Here is a 25,371-nt window from a genome sequence, read left to right as displayed (position 1 = left end):
GATACTCTGAGTATTCTAGGACATTTCTGTGACTACATCAAAATAAACTAACTTTTGTTAGAGGACATTTGCTATTTTCCTTTAAACTAAAACAAATAACCAAAAGGCTTTTTTTCCCCCCTAATGATGAAAATCAAACAAATATCAAGTGTCAAATTCTGATGTAAAGACAAGACTTGCTGCTGGTGCCATGGCTTCCTTTTTTAACTCTCAAATGACATACTATTTTACTTTAATACCAAAATCAAGCCATATTTCCACTTTAGCAATGTTTAGCAACTGCTACATAAATTAATACAATACCACAGAAACAAATAATCAGATGTTGACATATGTAGATAAAATTCAAAACCTTCAAAATCTTGTTTGAAAAAAATCAATGCTAAAATGCTTTTCACTTTAAAATGCCTTTCTATTTTTATTCCCCATAAATAAAAACACTTACTTTGATGCTTCCCAAGTTTTGGGATAATCAGCAATGTTTCTAAAACCTTAACTCAACAACCATATCCAGATAGATCATCAGTGACTAGCACTTAAAAGAGTTTTCAAATTTAAGTTGAAATTCTATTCACTAAAGACTTTCATTAAGCCTTTAAATTTTTATGTGGTACAACCTTTTTGAGTTACTTAGGACGATCTTGGAAAAAAAATCACATATTTCAGTAATGTTATTTCTATGAATCCTGAAGTAAAACCTGAAGTATAGCAATTCTATTTGGGAGGAAAGAGCTTCTCTTTCAATGGGGAGATAATCAGTTAAATTTTAGTTCATGTACAGACTGGAGCATCTATGTAACTGAGTTGTAAAAAATTCATCATATGAAACTACAAATGCCTCCCCACAGAGGTGGGTGGATGATAAATGGATGACTGACATATGCTAGGCACTGTGAGGAATAACTAAGCATATGGAGAGAGAAGACTTCAGAATTAACAAGCAATGCAGCAAAAAAATGTAAAAGGAAGACATGAGAGATCAACAAGACTAGGTCTAGGTGAAATCACTGGTTTTTTATAATGTTTGAGAAAACAGAAAATGGCTGTCAGAGAACAGGAATGGTTAAGATGGAATTACAAAATGTTTGGATAGTTAGGATAAAATCCCACTTCTATTTTCACAAAATGATGAATAAAAATCTGTTCCACGTATATAATTTATTTCCCCTGGGGCGTGAGACCAGGAAACAATAAGGAGAATCTCAAATAGGTGAGTTTTATGTCTTCAACAATTTAGAGAAGCAGAAAGGAGCAGCTATGCACAGAAAAGGTAACTGAAATCACAAAGGAGACCTTAAAAATGTAAGTTCTAGAAACCTGAAGTGTTATGAGTTTTTATCTTTAATTTTCTAAATACTCTGTAATGGACATTTTATTGAAAAAAACAAGACAAATCATTAATATCTGTGCAGAGATGGAAAAAGAGCTAGTACCAAACTGTATTTTTTCTAGAAGAAGTAACAAAAAGGGTCAGTAAGAAAAACTGAACTGCAGAAATAGCTCAATAATTGTAACTATTTTGTAAATACTTACAAAAACTACTGCATACTTGAAAGATGAGTCTATTTTACAAACCAAAATAGCTAAATTCTGATTACCACATCATGAGATGATAATTCTATGATCCAATTAATTTACAAGCTACTTTTATTTGAAGCTCACTGTTTCTGTAAGCACAAAATAAATTTTGTACTATAAACATCTCTGGGAATATACAATTACATACAGAGATGAAAAAGGAAAGACAGCGAAGGAAAACTTTATTCTTATAATTCTGATTCTATCGTATTTATGAATGGTCTTTTTTTTTTAAGGATTATACTAAATGCTATAGGGAATATCGAATTAAATTAAAAAATAGAAAGCTCATACTATTGAGTAAAAATAACTATGATATAAAGTGAACTCTAAGTCCAAGAAGGAAGAGACACTGATAGGAGTTAAGAGAGAAGACCATGTACAAAGTGATGTCTGAAACAAGCTTTGAAAGAAAGGAAGACTGACAGTTGGGAAAATCAGGAAACTTCTTATAGATTCAATTTTCATAATTTAAAAACATGAACAAATTCTACTCAATGAATAATTAAGCATGTAAACATTGTCTACGTACCTCCAGTCCACATCGAGGTCTTCGCTCACACTGGAGTCATCCTCAAGGTTATTGTTACCATCCAACATGAATGCCTCTGGCTGTGCAAATTCATTGGCAGGCTCATTTCCCTCATCACTGCTGCTCTCATTAACTTCATTGTACTGTAACCAAGGAATTTCTCCTTCTTCCAAGGATGTCTGTTCCCTAATACAAACATTTTAAGGGAGGGAAAAATCACGTTAAAATACATCATAAAATTGTTCTTTAAAGCAGATCTTTATTCTCTGAATTTTTTTTTTATTTTTTTATTATAAATTTTATTTTTATATTCCCCATACAATTACAACCCCTTATTTTCACCCCAAACCCTCCCTTCCCCACCTCCCAACCCAATCCCCATAGAGTGTCTCTGGTTCATAGTTGTTTGTTGATTTTGATTTTTACTTTCTTATAGTTATTCTTTTTCCTGGTCCCTTATTTAGGTTTTCTAGATTCCTGCTATGAGTGAGACCATCTGGTACTTTTCTTTTTCTTTCTGGCTTATTTCGCTGAGCATGATCCCTTCCAGCGCCATCCATGTTGCTGCAAATTGCATGTGTTTATCTTTTTTGAATGCTGAGTAATATTCCATGGTGTATATGTACCACATCTTCTTGATCCAGTCATCTATTTTTGGGCATTTGGGTTGTTTCCAAAGCTTAGCTATTGTAAACAGTGCTGCTATAAACATAGGGGTGCAGGTGCTCTTTGGAATTGATGTTTCTGTGTCCTTTCTGAATTTTTTTGACTTAGCATGATTCTTAAAAAAATTTACTTTATAAAATTATTTTCTAAAGGGAAGCAAGTTGTTCTCTATAATAATAGATCCAACTTACATAAGAATTTATTTGATTTATGAATTGTCCATGTTCTTCTATATCCTCTTTTTGTGGGGAAAAATAAGAAAACCTCACCCTAGACCATTTAATTTTTTTTTGAAGATTTATTATTTTTTTTATTTATACAAGAACTGGGGTACAGGCCAGATGCGTGGGAGTATGAGAGGATTCACCAGAGACAGAGTGGGGAACAGAACAGAACAGACTGACAAAATACACTGCTGAGGGGAGCAACTGGCAAGGCAGGAGGGGTCTGTTCACCATGTGGATTGCTCCAAGGCCGGCGGGGACTGAACCGGCACTGCTGAGGCTGCAGTCAGCTTCACAGAGCTGCACTCAACCACCTGTGCCATCAGGGAGGCCCCTAGACCATTTAAATTTTTAATCACTTCTCTTGTGTAGTTTTCCTTCAAATACGAGATAAAATTCAGATCCTTCAAACTGACCAAGAAACCCCTCTGTCATACATGTTTTCTCCTTTGTCCACCTCTCCAACTGTGACCACTTAAAAAACTCTTCCCCTTTTACTATACTCATACTACTTTTATATACTTGGAATACACAAAGATCATTTCTACCTCAGAGCCATTTCCTCTATCTAAAATGTTCTTTTCACCGGAGTTTTGCAGTTACTCCCTTCTTAATACTCAAGTCAGAATAAATTTCACCATCTCAGAGAGGCCTGTCTTACATACTCATTTTAGGTCGCTCTTCCATTCACACATCACTGCTCACATTCATTCTAAAATTTACTTACCATTTTCATATCTCATATAGTCTTCTTCCACTAGATATAAATTCATAGTAACAGGACAAATAAATTTATGGGACAGATAAGTAAGACACTCAGCATTTCAGAACAGTAGGGAAAATACTTAATACCATTGGGCCAACTGGGAGGCTAAATCCTTGTTATTATTTATCCTTAAATAAATTCCAGATGTACTTTTAAAAAATGTGTATGTGCCCAACCGCCACCACCTAACAGTAAAAGTTCTAGAAGGATCCTGAAATAAATTTCTACAAAAATTTCATTCTAGGTATCATGCAAAATTTTAAAACAATAGTCTTAACAGATTATAAATCCATGCAAAATTTAAAAAAAAAACACTCCAGAAAAGTCACAAAACCCAAAATTAGAAGATCAAATGAAGAGATTTTTTTTAAAGATTTATTTATTTTTGCATACTAGAACTGGGGTATAGGCCAAAGGTGTGGGGGTGAGAGGATTCACCAGAGACAGAGTGGGGAACAGAAGAGGCGATGAACTGAAATACACTGCTGAGGGAAGCAGCAGGTTCTCGAGACAGGAGAGGTCTGCTGTGCCATGTGGGTTAACTCCCTGGCTGGCTGGGAATCGAACTCATGCTGCAATGGCTGGTGATAGCTTCAAATTGCTGAGACTTAACCCCTTGGGTCACACCAAGGAGGCTCCTGGTTCTACTGTTAGATATTTTTCTAAAAACGTATGTGCAAGGATATCTTTTGCAGCATTCCTTACAATACCCAAAACCGTGAAACAATTTAAATGTAAATCAGAGTTGGTTAAATAAATTGTGTAGTGTATTATTATGCAGTTTTCTTTTAATAATGATAAATTTATATGCACAAATATGGACCAACCTATAAAAAGATTTATAAACAAACCAAATAAAAACAAATACTAAATATAATAGTTTACACAGTTCTTTTATACTCGCTGGATTAGAGAAGATGTGTACACATATAAGCTTTTATATCTATAAAATTTTTTTAGGAGTTCACAAAGGGAAAATGGTTGCTATGGTTTTTAAGTGTAATTTTCAAACTAAATTCATTTTTTAAATCCTGTGTATGAATTCCTATTTTTGAAGTGTTGTGATTAGATCTGTTTATTGAGAGCTTCAACCAGAAGCTTTTAGTGATAAACATCTTTTATTAAGTGTTTCCAAAGCACTAAGTCATAAATCACTAAATTTAATATGTATTCAGTCTTACCAATATTTCAAAACCCTTCCCTTTAATAAATGAAGCACAATGATAAAACAGTTTTAACTGAGTCATGTGATCAATCATTACAGACACATAGTTGTTTCTATACTTTAAAGTAAAGATATTATTCAGATGCTAAAACCTTGAAAGTTTTAATTTTCAACCAAGTAAACATTCTTTACCCAGTTTGCTTGGTAACTGAGTTTTATCTAAACACACACACACACACACACACACACACACACACACTTGAAAATTTAGATTGACAATAATTTAAAGATTTTGACATGTATTTTAATGACAGGCTTACACTTTTCTTCTCAGTTTTGGTATTTGGGTTATAATGGCCTTATATAATGACTTATAGAAAGAGTTCTTTCTCTACTCCCTTTAAGATGGAGTGGTATGATCTTTTAAAGTTTGAGAGAATTCAATTTTATTTCTTTTTTTTTTTTAAGATTTATTTATCTATACAAGAACCGGGGTACAGTCCAGATGTGCGGGAGGGTGAAAGGTTTCACCAGAGACAGAGTGGGGAACAGAACAGGCAGACTGATGAAATACACTGCTGAGGGGAGCAGTGGGCGAGACAGGAGAGGTCTGCCGCGCCATGTGGGACCCTCCCCGGCCAGCCGGGATTGAACCAGCGCTGCAGAGGCTGCGGACAGCTTCACAGCACCGCGCTCAACCGACTGTGCCACCAGGAGAGGTCCGAGAGAATTCAATTTTAAAACCATCTAGTTTATTTTTCTTTCCTACATGGAAAGATTTTAAACCAATATTTACACAGCTGTCATAGTTATAGGGTTATTCAGGTTTTCTATTTCTTGCAAGCCTTTTTTCTTAATATTTTCACAATATCAGTTTCTGACTGCTCTGACATGTTCACTGATTTTTGCACTTAGCTTTCCTAATTCTAATTTATGACCTTATTTTCTTTATAGTAGCATTCCTTTCTACTTCAAGTTAAATGCACAGTTCCTCCATTTCCAGCATTTCCCCCCCTTTTTTATAATATAAGCACTTATGACAACAAATTTCCTTTCAAGTTCCATTGCATCCCACAAGTTTTGATTAGTGGTATTTTTGTTGCCTTTGAGTTGCAAGCATTTAAAACAGCTAAGTATGGTGTTTATTTAGAAAGATGTACATTTAAAATGCATGGGCATTTTTTAAAATTTATTTTTTTTAAAAAATTTATTTATTTATTTATACAAGCACTGGGATACAGTCAGAGCGCAGGAGGGTGAGAGAACTCACCAGGGCCAGAGTGGGGAGGACAACAGGCAGAATGACGAAATACACTGTGAGGGGAGCAGCGGGCGGCAGGAGAGGTCTGTGCACCATGTGGGACCCTTGCCTGTGGCCCGTGATCGAACCAGCGCTGCAGAGGCCACGGGCAGCCTAGCAACCCAGTGCTCACCACTGCGCCACCGGGGAGGCCCTATTTTTGTTTTTTATCTCTAAGTTAATTGCATTGTGGTCCGAGAGTACAGTCTGCAGGATGCTGAGTCTTTAAAATGTATTAATCTGTGCTTTGTAACCTAGCACATGTTTATTTCTTCTGTTCATGTATTTTACAGGATGCAGTATTAATTAAAAAATCATGCTTAACTGAGTTGTATTACTCTGCTAAAGATAAATGAGTGTTTTTTTTAATGTCCATGAATTATACTGTAATTGAGAAAGGTACATAAAAATATCCCAATGACAGTAAATTTATCAATATACTCTATATAATTTAGTCAAATTTTGTTGTTTAAAACTACTTCATTTTACTGCTAAGTTGAACTTGTTATCATTATGCAGTGACCCTCACTCTCCCAGTGATCTTTTGTTTCTGAGTCCACTTTGGTAATGTTAACAAAAGTGTTACATTTTCTTTTTGTTAGTATTTGTCTGTATACATTCTTTTTGTATACTTATGCTATAAGCATGCCTTTAAATAGTAACTTAAAAAATTACAGTTGATAAGCTTTGTCTTTTAGATGCAGAGGTTAAGGCAATTTATATTATCACTAGCATTACAGGATTCTATCCTATTATTAATAACTTAAAAATACTCTCAAACCTACTCACTTTTAAAATCTTTACTATCATCCCCTATTCTAACAGTTTAGTCTTGTTCCCCTTTCCCTTTAATTTTACCTTTGTTCTTTTCCAATTCAATTTCCACAAAGCAGCTAGGGAGATCTTTTAAACTGTACTATTCTCCACTTAAAATCTCACTGGTATCTAATAAATCCCAGATGCTATATGTCATGCAGTCTGGTTCCTGCCCACTTCATATCACTTTTTTTCACTCATTTGCTTCAGTACATCGTCATACATGCCAAGCTATTTTCTTCTTAATAATATTGCTCTTGACTTTTCCTTTAAAGCTTTTCCTCAACTGCTGATTCTCATTTTCATATCTCAGTCCAAATGTCAATTCCCTAAGAGAAGACTATTTTAATGAATGTAGGCCCCTTATCAGTTACTTCTACTATAGCAGTATTTATTCTCTTGAATGATCATCACAGTTTATAGTTTGTTATCTTTCTATCTTGCTTATTAGGTAACCTCTTCCATCACAATGTAAGTTTCAGGAGGGAATCTTATCTATAACAAATTACATCTGAAATATTTAGTAATACGTGTAAACAACATATTCATGATGGAAAGTGACAGAACACGAAATCAGACAGGGAGTAAAATGCCAACTCAATCTATCACTGCCAAAAACAGTTATATTTAATAGATCTTTATAGATTTCCTGTTTTATTACCAGATTTTCTTAGTGTATTAATCTCAAGCTAGAAGTTTAAACATTTTGAGAAGTATAAATTCTAATGTTAGTCCAAGATGAGTTTTTTCCTAATAAAATATACTTTGGAAATAGATCCTATGAAAAACTCAAAATTAGACCCAATTAATTATCATGGAAAAAAATGCAAATTATCAAAGAGATATACTCCCTTACTATAAGACACCAAGCCTTGGTTTCACAAGCAAATACTAACCATCTCTAAAGGAATAAATAAAAAAATTAAAGGAATAAGATTATTTAAAGGAATATAAGCTATTTAAACACCAAAGGAAAGAAAAGAAAAAGAGCATACACATTTTTTTTTAATAAAGCAAGTATTAGTTGTTATGGAGTTAAAACATTGGAAACAATTTGTATTTACATGAGTTTCAATATAAAAATCACCTGTAAATTATTAGCAAACAGATCAAACAGCTCATTAAAACAACAGTAAGTCATGACTATGTGATCACGCTGAATTTGGATTACTTAGAGAATTACAAGGATAGTTGAATATTAGGAAATCTGTAAGAGAATAACTCCTCATGAGCATTACGACAAAAATGAAACGCCATTAAGATCATATCCATTGATGCTAAAATGATAAATAAAATTGAACAAACTAGGCTGGGAGGACGAGGGCTGGGCGCTAGCATTTAATGAGTACAGTTTCAGTTTGGGATGATGAAAAAGTTGTAAAGACGGATAATGGTGACAGTGTACTTAATGCCACTGAACTGTACACTTTGAAATGGTAATGAATGTCATGTTATACATCTTTTTCCATAATAAAAAAAGCCAGAACTTTAAAAAAAAGTGCTAATTTACTATCATTTTATTAATTTTCAACTATCAGTTTCTTACAATAATGTCTAATAATTATTAGAACTGAGATGCAACCAAAATTTAAACACTAGCTATAAAGTGATAAGTTATTTCCTGAGCTGATTAAAAAAAAAAGAAAGGGTGTATATATATATATATATATATATATATGTCAACCTAAAGGTCACACAGATCGTTTTTTTTTTTTTCCTCTTTTCTTTTTTTTTATTTTTTTTTATTAGATAATAAATTTTATTGTTATATTCCCCATACAATTGCAGCGCCCCCATTCTGACCCCAATCCCTCCCCTCCCGCCCCTGCCCCCTAAAAGTGTCTCTGGTTCATAGTTTTTTGTTGATTTTGATTTTCACTTTCTTATAGTTATTCATTTTCCTGGTCCCTTATTTAAGTTTTCTAGATTCCTGCTATGAGTGAGACCATCCGGTATTTTTCTTTTTGTTTTTGGCTTATTTCGCTGAGCATGATCCCTTCCAGCGCCATCCATGTTGCTGCAAATTGCATGTGTTTATCTTTTTTGAATGCTGAGTAATATTCCATGGTATATATGTACCACATCTTCTTGATCCAGTCATCTATTTTTGGGCATTTGGGTTGTTTCCAAAGCTTAGCTATTGTAAACAATGCTGCTATAAACATAGGGGTGCAGGTGTTCTTTGGAATTGATGTTTCTGTGTCCTTTGGGTAAATACCTAGGAGTGGAATTGCTGGATCATATGGAAGCTCTATGTTTGGTAGGTCCAGAAATCTCCACACAGCTTTCCACAGTGGTTGGACCAGTTTGCACTCCCACCAACAGTGCAGAAGAGTTCCTTTTTCTCCACACCCTCGCCAACATTTGTTGTTGCTAGTTTTTTTAATATGTGCCATTCTCACTGGTGTAAGATGGTATCTCATGGTAGTTTTGATTTGCATTTCCCTGATGACAAGTGATGTTGAACATTTTTTCATATGCCTGTTGGCCATTTGCATTTCCTCTTCAGAGAAGTTTCTTTTTAGCTCTTCTGCCCATTTTTTGACTGGATTATTTTCTTTGTTGTTGTTGAGTCTCATCAGCTCTTTGCAGATTTTTGTGATCAGTCCTTTATCATTAGTGTTGGGTGCAAAAATGATCTCCCAGTTGGTGGGGTTTCTCTTTGTTTTTGTTATTGTCTCTTTTGCTGTGCAGAAGCTCTTTAATTTGATGTAGTCCCAGCTGTTTATTTTCGCCTTCACTATCACTGCTTTGGGTGATGTGTCTGTAAAGATGTCTTTGATGTGCAAATCACGTAGTGTTTCGCCTATATTTCCTTCTATATATTTATGGTTTCAGGTCTTATGTCTAATTCTTTAATCCATTTTGAGTTGATTTTTGTGTATGGTGTGAGGTAGTGGTCAAGCTTCATTCTTTTGCATGTAGCGACCCAGTTTTCCCAGCACCATTTATTGAACAAACTTTCTTTGCTCCAATGCATAGTCTTTGCTCCTTTGTCAAAGATTAGTTGACCATAAATCTGTGGGTTTATTTCTGGATTTTCTATTCGATTCCATTGGTCTGTATGTCTGTTCTTGTTCCAATACCATGCAGTTTTGATGATTGGCTTTGTAGTGGAGTTTGAAGTCTGGGAGTGTGATGCCTCCATTCCCTTCTTTTTTTTTTCAGGAGAGCTTTGGCTATTCGGGGTTTTTTGTGATTCCATATGAATTTCATCAATAATTGTTCTATTTCTTTGAAGAATGCCATTGAGATTTTGATTGGAATAGCATTGAATCTGTATATTGCTTTTGGAAGGATGGCCATTTTAATAATGTTTATTCTTCCAATCCATGAGCAGGGGATATCTCTCCATTTCTTTGCGTCTTCTTCTATTTCTTTTAACAGTGTTTTATAGTTTTCTTTGTATAGGTCCTTTACCTCTTTTGTTAGATTTATTCCCAAATATTTGATTTTTTTTGTTTCAATAACGAAAGGGATGGTTTTTTTGATTTCTTCTTCTTCAGATTTATTGTTTGTGTATAGGAAGGCTACTGACTTTTGCGTGTTGATTTTGTATCCTGCCACTTTACTGAACTGATTGATGAGTTGAATTAGCTTTTCTGTGGAGTTTTTGGGGTTCTCTATGTATAATATCATATCGTCTGCAAATAGTGATAGTTTGACTTCTTCTTTTCCTATTTGGATTCCTTGGATGTCTTTCTCTTGTCTTATTGCCCTGGCTAGGACTTCCAGTATTATATTGAAAAGCAGTGGTGAGAGTGGACATCCTTGTCTTGTTCCAGATCTTAATGGAATTGCTTTCAGCTTTTCACCATTGAGAATGATACTGGCTGTTGGCTTGTCATAGATGGCCTTTATGATGTTAAGGTATGTTCCTTGTATCCCAAGAATTTCAAGGGCTTTTATCATGAATGGGTGTTGCACTTTGTCGAAAGCTTTCTCAGCATCTATTGATATTATCATATGGTTTTTATATTTCTTTTTGTTGATGTGTTGGATAACGTTGATTGATTTTCGGATGTTAAACCATCCTTGTGTCCCTGGAATGAATCCTACTTGGTCGTGGTGAATTATCTTATGGATACATTGTTGGATTCTGATGGCTAAAATTTTATTGAGGATTTTTGCATCAGTGTTCATTAGGGAGATTGGCCTGTAGTTTTCCTTTTTTGTGTTGTCCTTGTTCGGTTTTGGTATTAGTGTAATGTTGGCTTCATAGAACGTGTTTGGTATTGTCCCTTCCTTCTCAATTTTTTGGAAGAGTTTGTGAAGGATAGGCACCAATTCTTCTCTGAATGTTTGGTAGAATTCATTTGTAAATCCATTAGGTCCTGGGCTTTTGTTTTTGGGGAGGTTTTTGATTACCATTTCAATTTCGCTAATTGTAATTGGTCTGTTTAGGTGTTCTATTTCTTCTTTATCTAGCTTTGGGTGATTGTAGAGTTGTAGGAATTTGTCCATCTCCTCTAGATTGTTAAACTTGTTTCCATATAACTGTTCATAGTAGTTACTGATTATTCTTTTGATTTCTGCTGTGTCCGTTGTGATTTCTCCTCTTTCATTGATGATCCTGTTTATTTGTGCTTTCTCCCTTTTTTCCTTTGTGAGCCTGGCTAGGGGTTTGTCTATTTTGTTGATTTTTTCAAAGAACCAGCTCTTGGTTTCATTGATCTTTTGGATTGTTTTTTTAGTTTCAATTTCATTTATTTCTGCTTTGGTTTTTATTATTTCTTTTCTTCTACTGGTTTTGGGGTTTTTTTGTTGTTCTTTTTCTAGATCTTTGAGCTTCGAGATTAGGTTGTTTCTTTGAGTTCTTTCTTGTTTTTGATGTGAGCTTCTATTGCTATATTTTCCTCTTATTACTGCTTTTGCTGCATCCCATACATTTAGGATATTGGTGTCCTCCTTGTCGTTCAATTCAAAAAATTTTTTAATTTCTTCTTTCATCTCCTCATTAGTCCAGTGGTCTTCCAGTAGTGTGGTTTTTAATCTCCATGAGGTAGGAAAGTTCCTTGCCTTCTTTTTATGGTTTATTTCTAGTTTGATGCCTTCATGGTCAGAAAAGATGGTTGATATGATTTCAATCTTGGTGTATCTGTTGATGTTTGTCTTGTGCCCCAGTATGTGATCGATCCTGGAGAATGATCCGTGTGCGCTTGAGAAAAATGTGTACTCCGTTTTTTTGGGGTTTAGTGTTCTATAGATGTCTGTTAAGCCCAATTGCTCTAGGTCCTTATTTAGAGCTTTGGTTTCTTTACTTATTTTTTGTCTTGTTGATCTATCCATTGTTGATAGTGGTGTGTTGAAGTCTCCCACTACGTATGTGTTTTCTCTGATGTCTGTTTTCAGAGAGGACAACAGTTGTCTGATATATTTTGGTGCTCCTTCGTTTGGTGAGTATATGTTAATGAGTGTTATTTCTTCTTGAAGTATTGTCCCCTTGATCATAATGTAGTGACCATTGGGGTCTCTTTTTATCTTTTTGAGTTTGAAATCTGTTTTATCTGATATAAGTATAGCTGTTCCTGCTTTCTTTTTTGGTCCATTTGCTTGTAGGACTGTTTTCCATCCTTTAACTTTGAGCCTATTTTTATCTTTTGTAGCTAAATGTGTTTCCTGGAGACAGCAAAAGGTTGGGTTTTGTTTCTTAATCCAGGCTGCAACTCTGTGTCTTTTTATTGAAGAGTTTAGTCCATTTACATTTAGAGTTAATATTGATATGTTAACATCTGTATTTGCCATTGTGTTTGTCTTTCCTTTGATTTTATTTATTTATTCTTTTAATAACTTTTTTTTTTTTTGGCTTTCTTTCATTGTTATTCGTCCCTCTGAGGTTCTGGCTTTAGGACTCCTTGTAGTATTTTTTGGAGTGGGGGTTTAGTTGCAATGAAATTCCGGAGTTTCTGTTTGTCTGGGAAAGTCCATATTCTTTCTTCAAAGAGGAAGGAGAGCTTTGCGGGATAGAGTATTCTTGGTTGGCATCTGTTTTCTTGGAGTCTGTTGACTATGTCCCTCCACTCTCTCCTTGCCCGTAGTGTTTCTTCGGAGAAGTCTGATGTCAGCCTGATTGGCTTTCCTTTGAATGTTATCTGTTTCTTCCCTCTTGTCAGCTTCATTATTTTTTCCTTGTCCTGGATTCTTGGGAGCTTTACTATTATGTGTCTTGCTGTATTTTTCCTTTCGTCGTGGAAGTTTGGTGTTCTTCTTGCTTCTTGTATATCAATTTTCAGCTCCTCCTTCACATTTGGGAAGTTCTCTTCAATTATCTCTTTGAATATTTTCTCTGTTCCTACTTCTCTCTCCTCTCCTTCTGGTATTCCTATAACTCTTATATTTCCTTTCCTCATGGAGTCAGATAGTTCCCGAAGTCTTTCTTCATTCTTTTTCCTTCGTACTTCTCTTTCCTTTTCTGTTTTGGTTCTTTTTATTTCTGTGTCTTCAAGAGTACTTATTCGTTCTTCCATTTCATCAATTCTGCTTTCATTGCTTTTCCCAGAATTCTTTAGTTCTTCCATTAATTCTTTGATCTCCTGCATTTCTTTTACTTCCCTCTTTAGGGACTCAATTTCATTCTTCTGATCGTTGATTATTTTTCCCTTATCATTGTTTTCCTTTATGACTTCTGTCAGTTTTTTAATCACGGCAATTTTAAATTCTCTTTCTGGAAGGCTCAGAAGTTCTTCCAAGTTACTGTCGTTGCCATCTGGGGGCTGGTTTTCTTTTTTGTGGTGTGCTTTTTCTCTGGAGAGTTGCTAGGTTGCGTGTGGTTCTTCTCCTCCCTACTGTCTGTTTTCTAATTTGCCGTATGCATTGGGACACTGTGTAGTTGGGACTGGCCGGCATCTTGGGTGGGCTTCTCTGCTCCCCCCTGGTTCCTCCAGGAGTCATCTGTCAGTTTCAAGCAGTCTTTACTGGAGAAAGGTCCCTGTTCAAAAATGCCGATGTGGGGACACACTCCCCTGTGTGCCTGGTCTGCCCCGGCGGTGGGTTCCTGCTCCCCCTCTGGGCTTGGACTGCAGGCCAGAGGGGGTCTGGCGTGGGCGAACTTCCCCCGCTCACCTCTGGCTCCTGAGGAAGCCTTCTGCAGGTAGTCTTTACTGAAGAAATGTCCCTATTCTATAATGGTGATGTGGGGCACACTCTTCTGCGCGCTTGGTCTGCCCCGGCTGTGGGTGCTCGCTCTCCCTGTGGGCTCAGACTACTTGTTCGGAAGGGGCCGGCGTGGGCTAACTCCCCAGCTGGCCACTAGCTCCTTCAGGAGCCTGTGCTGGCTTCAAGTCGCTAGGTGGCGCCAGAGATCTCTCCTGGAGCCCTTGGGGAGCTGATTTTCCACCCAGTGGGACAGGGAGCAGAGCAGGGATGGTAGGGTACACCTCAATGGCTTTGGGGTGCTGTGTCTGCCTTGTGCCCCACCGTCGTGGGGAACCCACGCCCCTAATTTCGTGCCCCGGGTCTCAGTTCCAAAGCCCTCAGTTCCAGGACGCGGGCTGTAGCCCAGATCAGTGGCGCGGGAATGGCGCCTTTTGAATCCCGCTCCCCTGCCTGGGCGCCTGGTTCCTGCTCACTCCGGGAGGGCCTCTGCGCGTCTCCCCGCAAGCCTAGGTCGTCTCCCCGCAAGCCTAGGTCGCAGGCGCAGGGACCTGGGCAGCTGCGATCAGATCCGCGCAATCCGCGCTGCTTTCCCCACGCAATCCCTCTCCGCGTCTGTTTTTCCGGCGCGCTGCTTTCCGCGCAGGCTTACCGGGCGGCCGGGGCTGTGTGCTGGTGCTGGTCTCCTCCTGGGCGGAGCTCTCTTCAATGGCGCCCGGAGCTCACCTCCGTGGCGGATCCTGCGGGAGTTCTCCACAGCTCCCGTTCACAGGGTGTGGTGGCTGCAATAGTTCCTTTCCACTCACAGTCCCGCTTGCTGCGTCCTTTGTTCTTGTTGGCAGTTTTAGTTTGTTGTTTTCCTCCTCTCTGCCGGTTGGAGAGTGCCGCCTCTGTGGGTGGGGGAGGGGAGCAGGGTTCTGCGCTTCCCTCCCTTCTGGTCCTCTTTTATGGCCACTTTCTTCTTCGGGCAGTTTGCTGGAGTCGTCCGTTTATCTTCCGTGTCCCGGTTCTCACTGGGACCTGCCGCTTTTCCTCCCTATTAACTTTTTTTAATGGGAGATCTTACTGGCAGCGTCTCCTCGCCGCCATGTTGCTCCGCCCCCCCCACACAGATCGTTTTTAACGTGGTAAATACTAGAAATGTTTTGGTTAACCAGGGCCCACAAATTCCTGTCCACTAATTTATTTTTATAAATAAAATTTTGCTGAAACAGTAATATCCATTCATTTACATATTGTCTATGGCTACTTCTACACTCTAACAAAGGAGAGGCATAGCTGCAACAGAAGCTAGTACACAAAGCTGAAAATATTCCCATTAAAAATGACAAAGATGTTCAACCATCAAGCAATGATTTCTGGAAATATTATCACGTGCAATTAGACAGGAATATCAAAGCTTCAACTTCTCAAACTAACTACCATCATTTCTGTGAATGAATCACTGATTTTCCTCTTAAGGCCACCACTTCTCCCTGGCCATTACCTCCACTATTCAGAAAGACAGTTCTAATTCATTCATGCCTTATTGACTTAAAATGGATCTTTTAAATGAATAAATTTTCTTTAATAAAGCAAAGTAGAAATTTATACCGTACCTCAAGAGAAGATATTAAAATTTCTAGTGTTTTCAATTGAAATGTTCTTTATGAAATACCAAAAGCATAACGAAAGTATCAGTACATATAGTACACAGGTTTATAAATCCAATTAATAGCATAATCAACATTTAAAGTGATGTATACCATTCTTGTACAATATACATAAAGAATAATAAATTTTACTGTTAAACTTACCCTTCCTGAAGAGATAATTCTTGGTTTTCTTCAGGACCACTGCTATCACTCTGTAGTTCAGGTTCATTCTCATCTTTTCCTGGCAGAGTCTCCCAGCTTTCATCACTTGAGGACTGATCTTTTTCTGTACCAGAAAATCGATGAGGCAAAGAGGCAGACCATTCTCCATCACTGCATTCTGAACTGCAAATTTAGAGTAAAATAAAACTAGCTGTCATTACATGCTCAATTACTGAACATTTGGAGTGTTAACCAGGAATCATGGTATAAAACAGACTGCCTCTCTGTCAAGTGCCAATTCAGTTGTTGAAATATTAACTTTTTTAAATGATGAAAGCATACAGGTGCCCTCCCTGGTGGTTCAAGGGCTTAAGCTGTGCCACTATAAAGCTATCTGCAGCCACTGCAGCACGAGAAGATCCCCAGCCAGGGAGGTGACCCACATGGCACAGCAGACCTCTCCTGACTCGCCCACTGCTCGCCTCAGCAGTGTATTTCAGTCAATCTACCTGTTCTGTTCCCCGCTCTGTCTCTGGTGAATCCTCTCCCCCCACCCACCTCTGACCTATACTCCAATTCTTATATTAATAAATAAATCTTTTTTGATAAATAAATCAATCTTTAAAAAAAAGATGAAAGCATATAGCAAGCTATGGAATGTATCAATTTATTAATTTCTTCACTGAAGTAAATATTCCATGGTGCCTACAAGTAAGTTCTTCAGGTGTATAAACTCAGGATCTTCATGTTTAGACATATTGCTAAATGAAAATTTTAATATATCTTGGTAATCATAAATAGTATTGACAAATCTTTATTGAAGGGCTTAAGATTGCAAACACAAAATAAATAAATATTTAGGAGAAGAGTCAGATAATGAACCAAAAGGTATTCATGATAAGCAGGGTCAACAAATTAGAAAAATACTTTGGGTTATATTTAATGTTGGTTAATATGTTTACATTTAATTATTCTTGGTCTTAAAGAATAGTCATCTCATACTAAAAGTTAAAATATTACTTAATCAACGTAGAAAAAAAGTCTTAAATGTCCCTTCAACCATATCAACCATTCTGGTCAAGAATCCCCTAAAAGATTTCCCTTTGTGTAGTGACTTTTAGGAGGTCAACAATGACAGATTTTACTTTACGTTTTTGAAAGGAAAGGATAATTACAGAAAAGTACATTTCCTTTGGATGACATTATATTATTAACATCTAAGCTAGTTAGGAGTTACTCTTCCTAATAGGCAGTTGAATCTCAGAGATCATAATGCTATTAACAAAGAGCACTTGTAGGACTAATCTGAGCTCAGAGATGTTAGAAGTAAAAAAAAAAAAAAAAGAAAAGAAAAAAGAAATCAATTTCTACTTTAAAGTATAGGCAAGGTACAAATAGAGAAGAAATACAATATAGCCCAGGCATAGTGAATACAATGTATTCCTTTAGTTGGGGATGAGCCCGAGTTGCATATATTCTGTAAACTTTTCTGTGACTCAAAAACAATCTACGATCAAGCAAACTATTTCTAGACTTTATTAGTGTCTAAATCTAACATAGAAAATAGTTTGAAAGTAATTTCTTGAACTAAGTTTCCTTGACTATAAAACTCAAATTCAAAGATAATTACTAACTTCAATTTAGATGTGTATTTAACTGTTAAGGTAAGATTTCCATATTAACTTGTGACTTTAAAAAAAATATTTATTTATGAGAAAACCTCAATTTTTAAACACTTCACTGAGTATGATCTTGTCCTGAAAGATTACACAAGTCTCTGAACTTTCCTGAATTAATGAAATAATTGATGGACTATCTCCTAATTTCAATGTAAAAAGAATGTACGTATTTTTCAATATGATTATGATCAATAGTCAATACATTTTAAGAAAACTGCATCAAGGATTGGGAAACAATAGTGTTTTGCCTTTTTATTTTTAGTCTGTGTGCTTAAAAACAGGGTATTTTACATATTTACCTTTGATTTCGCCTTTTAATAAGCAAAAACCTAAAATATTTTCGATCTGGGCTTTTAAGGAAAAGACTGTAGACTCCCTGACCTCTATCATTCTTACTCATTATACATAACTCTCCTGTAAGAAAAAATGTATCTCCCTAGGCCTGACAACTATACTAAGCTTCCATACGTGCTAACTGCCCACTGCAATTTTTAGATTTTTCCCTTATAAGAGTTACATAAATTTTTTAAAGATTTATTTATTTATGCATACAAGAACTAGAGTGTAAGCCAGTGGTGCTGGGATGGGGGGGCGGTGAGAGGATTCACCAGAGAGAGTGGGGAGAGAACAGGCGGGTTGACTGAAATACACTGCTGAGAAGAGCAGCAGGTGAGACAGAAGAGGTCTGCTGTGCCATGTGGTTAGCTCCCTGGCAGGGGATGGAATGCAATGTGGGTTAGCTCCCTCACACGAGATGGAACTCATGCTGCAGCGGCTGGCTGGCAATAGCTTGAAAGCGCTGTCTTTAACCTCTGCGCCACCAGGGAGGCCCAAGAGTTCTATTTTTATAACAAAATCCATGTACCACGTATGTCCCTTTATTTTAATCTTCTACCTGCCAATGGCATTACTCTGCTCCAGGCTGCAAACCGTGCATCTCTGACTCTTCACTACTGTCCTATATGTAAGACAACCCCATCTGTCCAGTCTATCTGCATAGTGGCTCATATATCCTAGCTCCCTTTTCTCCACCTCTCCTGAAGAAACGTAGTCAAGTGCTTTTCTCCAAACCTAGAACTATCCATTCATTAACTGGTATCCCTAAATTTAACTTCATTCCCTCAACTCAAAAATGCACTGTGAATATCACTATCATTTCAATTTGTATCAAATAGTATAATTAAAATATTACTCCAAAAACCTTCGACACTTCTTTTTTCCTAAGGTAGTATATTTCACAAATTTAATCTATTTGCCTACGCATTCACCATTTTTACTACAGTTACATATTAACCGTAGCCTAAGGTACAGTAGTTGAGAATACTTGCCTGAATTGGAATCCACCACTTACTACCTGTAATAGTATATAACAGCTCACTGAGTTCATGTGAGGAGTAAATGAGTAAATACATATAAAACATTCTAACAGTATCTGGTAAAAATAAGTCAATAACTACTACCAAGTCTTTGTTTTTTAAAAAATTTTTTTTCACTCAACTACACTTAGTTGTGTCCCGTATTACAGTCAAAATCCCAGATTTGATGTATCAGCTATATTTTTTCTAAATCCCATTAAAATGAACATATAATGATGAAAATTAAAAACATCTGTCTATGAACCACTCAACATATTTCTCCCACTTTGAAAAAATACTGACCTATAGAAAATAACATTAAACTTTGAATGGTATTTATGATTTTCTACAATCTGATCCAGTTACTAGTATATTCTTAAATCCAACTCTTCTTTTACACGAATATCTACTCAAATACTGTCCCTAAAATGTGAACTGTTGCTACAACATTCCTCCCAACATCAAGAATATCTTCACCACCACTTTTACTTTTATTCCCACTCAGGATCAGATAATTCTTTCAAATAATGACCAGAAAAGCATCCAAGGAAACTAGCCTAAAAAGCAAAGTGCCCATAAACTCATGGAAGTTAAGTAGGATAGTGCAATCCCATGTAAATTGAGAGCTTGTAGCGATATTAGCTTGTATGAAGAAATAATCCTCTTTAAACTCAGTTCTGAAATTTACATTAAGTATGGAATGTGACTGAAACATATGCACAATTTCTTATTAATATTTCATCTGAATGATGCTATCTAGGACAAAATGTATCACTAATTTATCACTAACCTCTAAAGTCTAATCTAACTCAGAGGGATAGTCAGAGACTATACTATGACAAAGTTTTTTTTACTATAAAAACAAAATTGAAAACCCTATCACAGGCAATTTTTTTGCTGAATAAACAAAGTAATTTATTTAACCCAGGTGAATATCTTTTTCACCTATTATGGCAGAACCCTACAGTGTAACTGCAAATGGTGTACTCAGACAGACTGGGTTAAGATCATGGCTGGATATTTATAATGATGCAACCTTGGGCAATTAACTTCTCTAAGCTCACTCTTCCTCATCTGTAAAATGAGGCTATTAGTATTTATCTTTCAGGTCTATAGCGAAATCAAATGAACTCTCAGCTACTTCTTTCATTATATTGATAGAAGCAATCTTAGATATTTCAGAACTTCCTACAGCACACCGCCATTTTCCCATTTTTCTGTATCAGATGAAAATTCCATATTCTGGTTTGTAGTATATAATGAGGATATTAGCCTTAGTTTTTCTTTTTGTCACAGGTGAGCAAATTATGCACAGAACCAAATCTGATGGCCTATTTTCTAATGGCCTAGAGGCTATGAATGGCATTTTTTTTCAATTTTAAATGGATTTATACTGATATAATAGTCTTAATTTTGTACACAATGTCTAAAATATTTATGATCTGTTAAAGACAAATGGCAGTTGCAAATCCCCCTCTAGCCATAATCATGCTAAATGTAATGGACTGAACTTGCCATTAAAAGGCACAGAGTAGCATGTTCTATCAGAAGACAAAAACCAACTTTTACTGTCTCCAGAAGACTCATCTGCTCTCCAATGGTAAAGGTAGACTGAAAGTAAATGGTTGGAAAACAATCCTCCAAGCATATGGGACACAAAAGAGAGGCATATAAAATAAACTTCCAATTAAAACGGGCAAGAAGAGACAAGAATGGAGAGATATGCATAATGGAAAAGAATAAATACATGAAGAATACATAACACTCATCAATATATCTAAACCAAATGGAGGAGCAGCAAAACATGTAAGATAACTGTTAACAATCCTAACAGACATTGGTTATACCACATATTGGTAGGGGATTTCAACCCCTCACTTATATCAATGGACACATTAACCAGACAAAAATATACAAGGAAAAAAATAGTAGTAAATGACAAATTACACCAGATGGCCATAAAGACATTTACTACACACCAAAAAGCTGAATACACATTCTTCTCAAGTGCACACATGACATTCTCCAGGACAGACAACATGTTGGGTCACAAGATAAATGTTAAAAATTCATAAAGAGAGAAATCACATCAACTATGATCTGTCTAATCATAATAGTACTGAACTAAAAATCAACCCAAAAAATAAAGCAGTAAAAATCTCTCTAATATGTGGAGACTGAACAACACACCTGAATGAATACTAGATTAAGGAGGAAATCAAAGAAGAAATTTAAAAATACATGGAGACTAATGAAAATGAAACATGACCTACCACCATCAATGGGACACAGCAAAAGCAGTACTAAGAGCGAAGTATGTAACAATACAGTCCATACAAAGAAATGAGCTCAAATAAAAACACATTAAGGAACCAGAAAAATAACAACAAATGAGACAAAAGCAGTAGAAAGAAGGAAAAATAAAAATTAGAGCAGAACCAAATGAAATAAAAGTCAAAAAGATAATTCAAAGATCACACATAAAAGCTAGAAGTGGATTAAATACTTGGATACAAGACCGGAAAAGAGAAAATACATAGAAGAAAGTATAGGCAAAACATTCTACATTAGCTTCAGTGAATCTCAGTACTCCACCCAATACAAAGGAAAACAAAAGTAATAATAAACAAATTGACCACCTCAATCAAAAGAGCTCCCGAACAGCACAAAAAACTATTATTAAAACAAAAAGATACCCAACTGAACAGAAGAAAATATTTTTACTTCATACATGCAACAAGGAGCTAATAACCAAGGTATAAAAGGAATTCATACAACTCAACAAAAAGAAAACAACTAACCTAGTCAAAACATGGGCAGAAAAGCAAAATAGTCTTTTCCAAAGAGGAAACACAGATGGTCAAAATGCAAATGAAATAATGTTCAACATCATTTATCATCAGGGAAATGCAAATCAAAAAATCAATGAGATAGGACCCCACTCCCAAGAGCATGATCCATTTACAAAACAAAACAAAAAACAGAAACAACGAATTTTGGTGAGAGTACTGAGAAAAGGGAACTCTCTCACTTTGTGGGTGGAGTGTAGAATGGTCCAGACCCTACTGAAAGTATTATGGAGGTTCCTCAAAATATTAAAAATAAATTTACCATATAACATGGTAATTCCACTCCTATGAATTGATCTGAAGAATACAAAAACATAAATTTGAAGGGATAAATGGACTCCTTCCTATGTTCACTGCAGCACTATTTACAAAAGCTAAGTACGAAAACAAACTAAATACCCAACAATAGAGCAGTGGGGATCAAGAAAACATGGTGTATATCACACATATGCATGCATGTATATGATGGAAAACTACTCAGCTATAAATAAAAGATGAACTCCTGCCATTTGTGACAAACTGGATGGAACTAGAGGGTATTATGCTAAGTGAAGTAAGTTGGAAGAAGAAAGCTATACTGTAAAGTTTTACTTATATGTGGAATATCGAAAAACAAAACAAAGGAGCTAACAAAACTAAACCAAAAGATACCACAGAAATATGACTGCAGAATTGAGGCTACTAGAGAGGTAGGGAGGGTGGGAGTAGAAGCAAAGGGAGCAGTGGACTCACTGACCTATGATAAATGACTATGGGTGCTTTGGTGGTATGTGTGATGAGGGCACACATCTGAAGCGGTGTAAACCTATTCCCCTCAATTAGTGTTGCAAACCAATGTTACTGCATCAAAAAAAAAAAAAATTCTAAAAATATATGAAATAATTAAAATGGAAGTAATTAAAAGCTTAAGTTCAGAAAGCAGTCACTACAGGTTTCCCCCACCCCACCCCCCTGCTTTCTAAATCTCCTGAGCAGCAGGTTGGTTGTCTTTCTTTTCTACTCTAAAATAGAGCCACTGCTGATTGCACTGTGGAAGTTAACGGGTCAGTTTTCCCAAGCACCTGTGAAAGACAGCGTATGCTTGAAATGGAAGGGGGGAAATAAAAGAGTAATTAATCCTTCTATCTGGAGATACAGCACATGCAACAGTATCACTAGACCCAGAAGATTCAGACAAGATAGCTACCAGGGACACTGATTTTTATTTATTTTTTTCCTATGTCCACGATTTTACTCATGTGCAATATAGAGAAACAAAACTAAGCCAAAACAAACTGTAGAAACATTACTGCAGAAAAGAGGGTACTAGAGTGGGAACAGGGCTGGGTAAGGGAAAAGAAGGAACCCAATGTCCTATGGTAAAGGACAACAGTACCTTGATAGTGGATGTGGTGTGTGACATACATCTGAAAAGGGTCGCATTCATCTAGATCACGTATACTGATATAAACCAATTTTACCTCAATAAAAAATAAAATAAGCAAAATAATTACTATCTGTTACCCTTTAAGAAAATGGCTATTAAAGAAAGTCAATTAGTGCCTCCCTGGTGGTGCAGCGGTTGAGCACTGGGCTGCGAAGCTGCCCCCAGCCTCTGCAGCGCTGGTTCAATCCCCTGCCACGGTGCAAGGGTCCCGCATGACGTGCAGACCTCTCCTGCAGCCCGCTGCTCCTCTCAGCAGTGTACTTCGGTCCTTCCGCCTGTTCTGCTCCCTGCTCTGGTGAATTCTCTCACCCTCCCGCGCTTCTGACTGTACCCAGTGCTTGTATAAATAAATAAAATCTTGAAAGAAAGAAAGAAAGAAAGAAAGAAAGAGAGAGAGAGAGAGAGAGAGAGAGAGAGAGAAAGGAAGAGAGAAAGGGAGGGAGGGGAGGGAGGGGGGAGGGAGGGGAGGGAGGGGGAGGGTGGGGAGGGAGGGAGGGAAGGAGGGAGGGAGGGGGAGGGAGGAAGGAAGGAAGGATGGAAGGAGCTTGTGGAAATCATCTTGGGAGCTGGATTTCAAGAAAGTTAAGGACAGAAAAGAAATAGAAGCAGCGGATGAAGAACGTTAATTCTGAAAATTCAGCAATAGATGAGAAAAAGAAACAGGCATGTAGTTTTAATGGCAGGAACAAGATAAAAGGTTTTACCCAGCACAGAACATCAGAGAATCAGGGGCAGATGCAAAATGGTGACAGAGGTGGGTACTAGCTTTGCTACCCAGAGGACCATCTAGGGCAACAGTTTTCACCCAGAAAACCCCATGGCTTGAGGCAAAACTAGAATACCTTTTGGAAATCAGAAACCAGGTAGAACGCACCAGAAAGGACATAATGGAGAGTCGCGCTTCATTAAACAAGAGGCAGGTACACAGATAATCTAGAGGCCATGGTCCAGAGCAGTAGCTGTAGTACAAATTGTGGTGCTACAACTTGGCCAGCAGTCCCAGGGTGGGAAGAGAAGGGTGTGGAGATACACATTCTTGACTGAGGGGCAATACATCTCAGTGGAATCGGTCCCCAGTGAAAGAACAAGGACAGTATGATAAGTTGATGTCCCCATCCCTAACCTCTCAGATGGATAACGACATTTTGACACCCATGACATTTTGAAGCACGTGGACAGCAACATCAGTAGTCTAGAGTCCCAGAGAGGAGGGCTAGGAGAGGTGCCAGAAACATGAGCCTCCTCATCTTGGCCCAGGGCACTGACACCAGCAGCCTGAAACCTCCAGGTCCCTTCCTCATCTTCTGACTCAGGAGCTACTACATGAGGTCTCCAGAACTACAGGACTCGGAAAGGGCAGACAAAAGAGTAACACATCACAACTTGAAATCTCAAGGGAATGACATCACAGGAGATCAACTTTCCAGAATCCAGCAACAATATGTAAGAATTTACTTTCCTATCAGATCATGTTCAAAACTACCATAATGAAGAAAATTTAAAAATACAAGAAAATGCAGAAAAGCAAGTAAAAGTGATACAAGAAAATAAAGTTATTCAGAGCTATAGTAACATTAAGAAAAACAAATGAAACTAATAGAAAATAAACTGAAGATTTAAATTAGAAAATAAACGAGATTGAGGATGCAAAAACAGTCTAGATATGAAATTTTAAAAATCTACAGAAAGCAAAAGAATCAGAATAGTTAAAAGAGGATCAAATCAGTGACTTCAAAAACGCACAAAGGACCCAGGTGGAAAAAGAAATATAATGAAAAAAAAAAAAAAAAGATACTTCGAGAAGTATCTGACTCTATTAGGAAAAGCAACATAAGAATAATGGGGGCTTGGTGGTGCAGCGGTTGAGCGCTGGGTTGTGAAGCTGCCCGCAGCCTCTACAGTGCCAGTTCGATCCCCGGCTGCCGGGTTAGGGTCCCATATGGAGCACAGACCTCTCTGACCACCCGCTGCTCCCCTCAGCAGTGTATTTCGTCAGTCTGCCTGTTCTGTTCTCCACTTTGGCTCTGGTGAATCCTCTCACCCTCCCGCGCTTCTGAATGTACCCAGTGCTTATATAAATAAATAAATAAATAAATAAATCTTAAAAAAAAAGAAAAAAGAATACTG

At 37.0% G+C, this 25,371-nt stretch overlaps 1 protein-coding gene across 1 annotated transcript in view; it reads right to left on the bottom strand.

Annotated features, from left to right (window-relative positions):
• Positions 1-25,371, bottom strand: part of PJA2 (praja ring finger ubiquitin ligase 2) — an 87,216-nt gene that overhangs the window by 26,339 nt on the left and 35,506 nt on the right. Inside the window, exons 5-6 of the mRNA XM_037530709.2 lie at positions 15,936-16,118; positions 2,111-2,296 (exon numbers count right to left, since the gene is read on the bottom strand). Coding sequence (XP_037386606.1) covers positions 2,111-2,296; positions 15,936-16,118 — 369 coding nt within the window. The remainder of the gene's footprint in view (positions 1-2,110; positions 2,297-15,935; positions 16,119-25,371) is intronic.

The sequence above is a fragment of the Talpa occidentalis genome, unplaced genomic scaffold, assembly GCF_014898055.3.
Source record: "Talpa occidentalis isolate TD23 unplaced genomic scaffold, MPIMG_talOcc4v2.1 talOcc4.6, whole genome shotgun sequence".
NCBI lineage: Eukaryota > Metazoa > Chordata > Mammalia > Eulipotyphla > Talpidae > Talpa > Talpa occidentalis.
The sequence above is the reverse complement of the archived record's forward strand: the minus strand, read 5'-3'. Positions and strand labels throughout refer to the sequence as shown.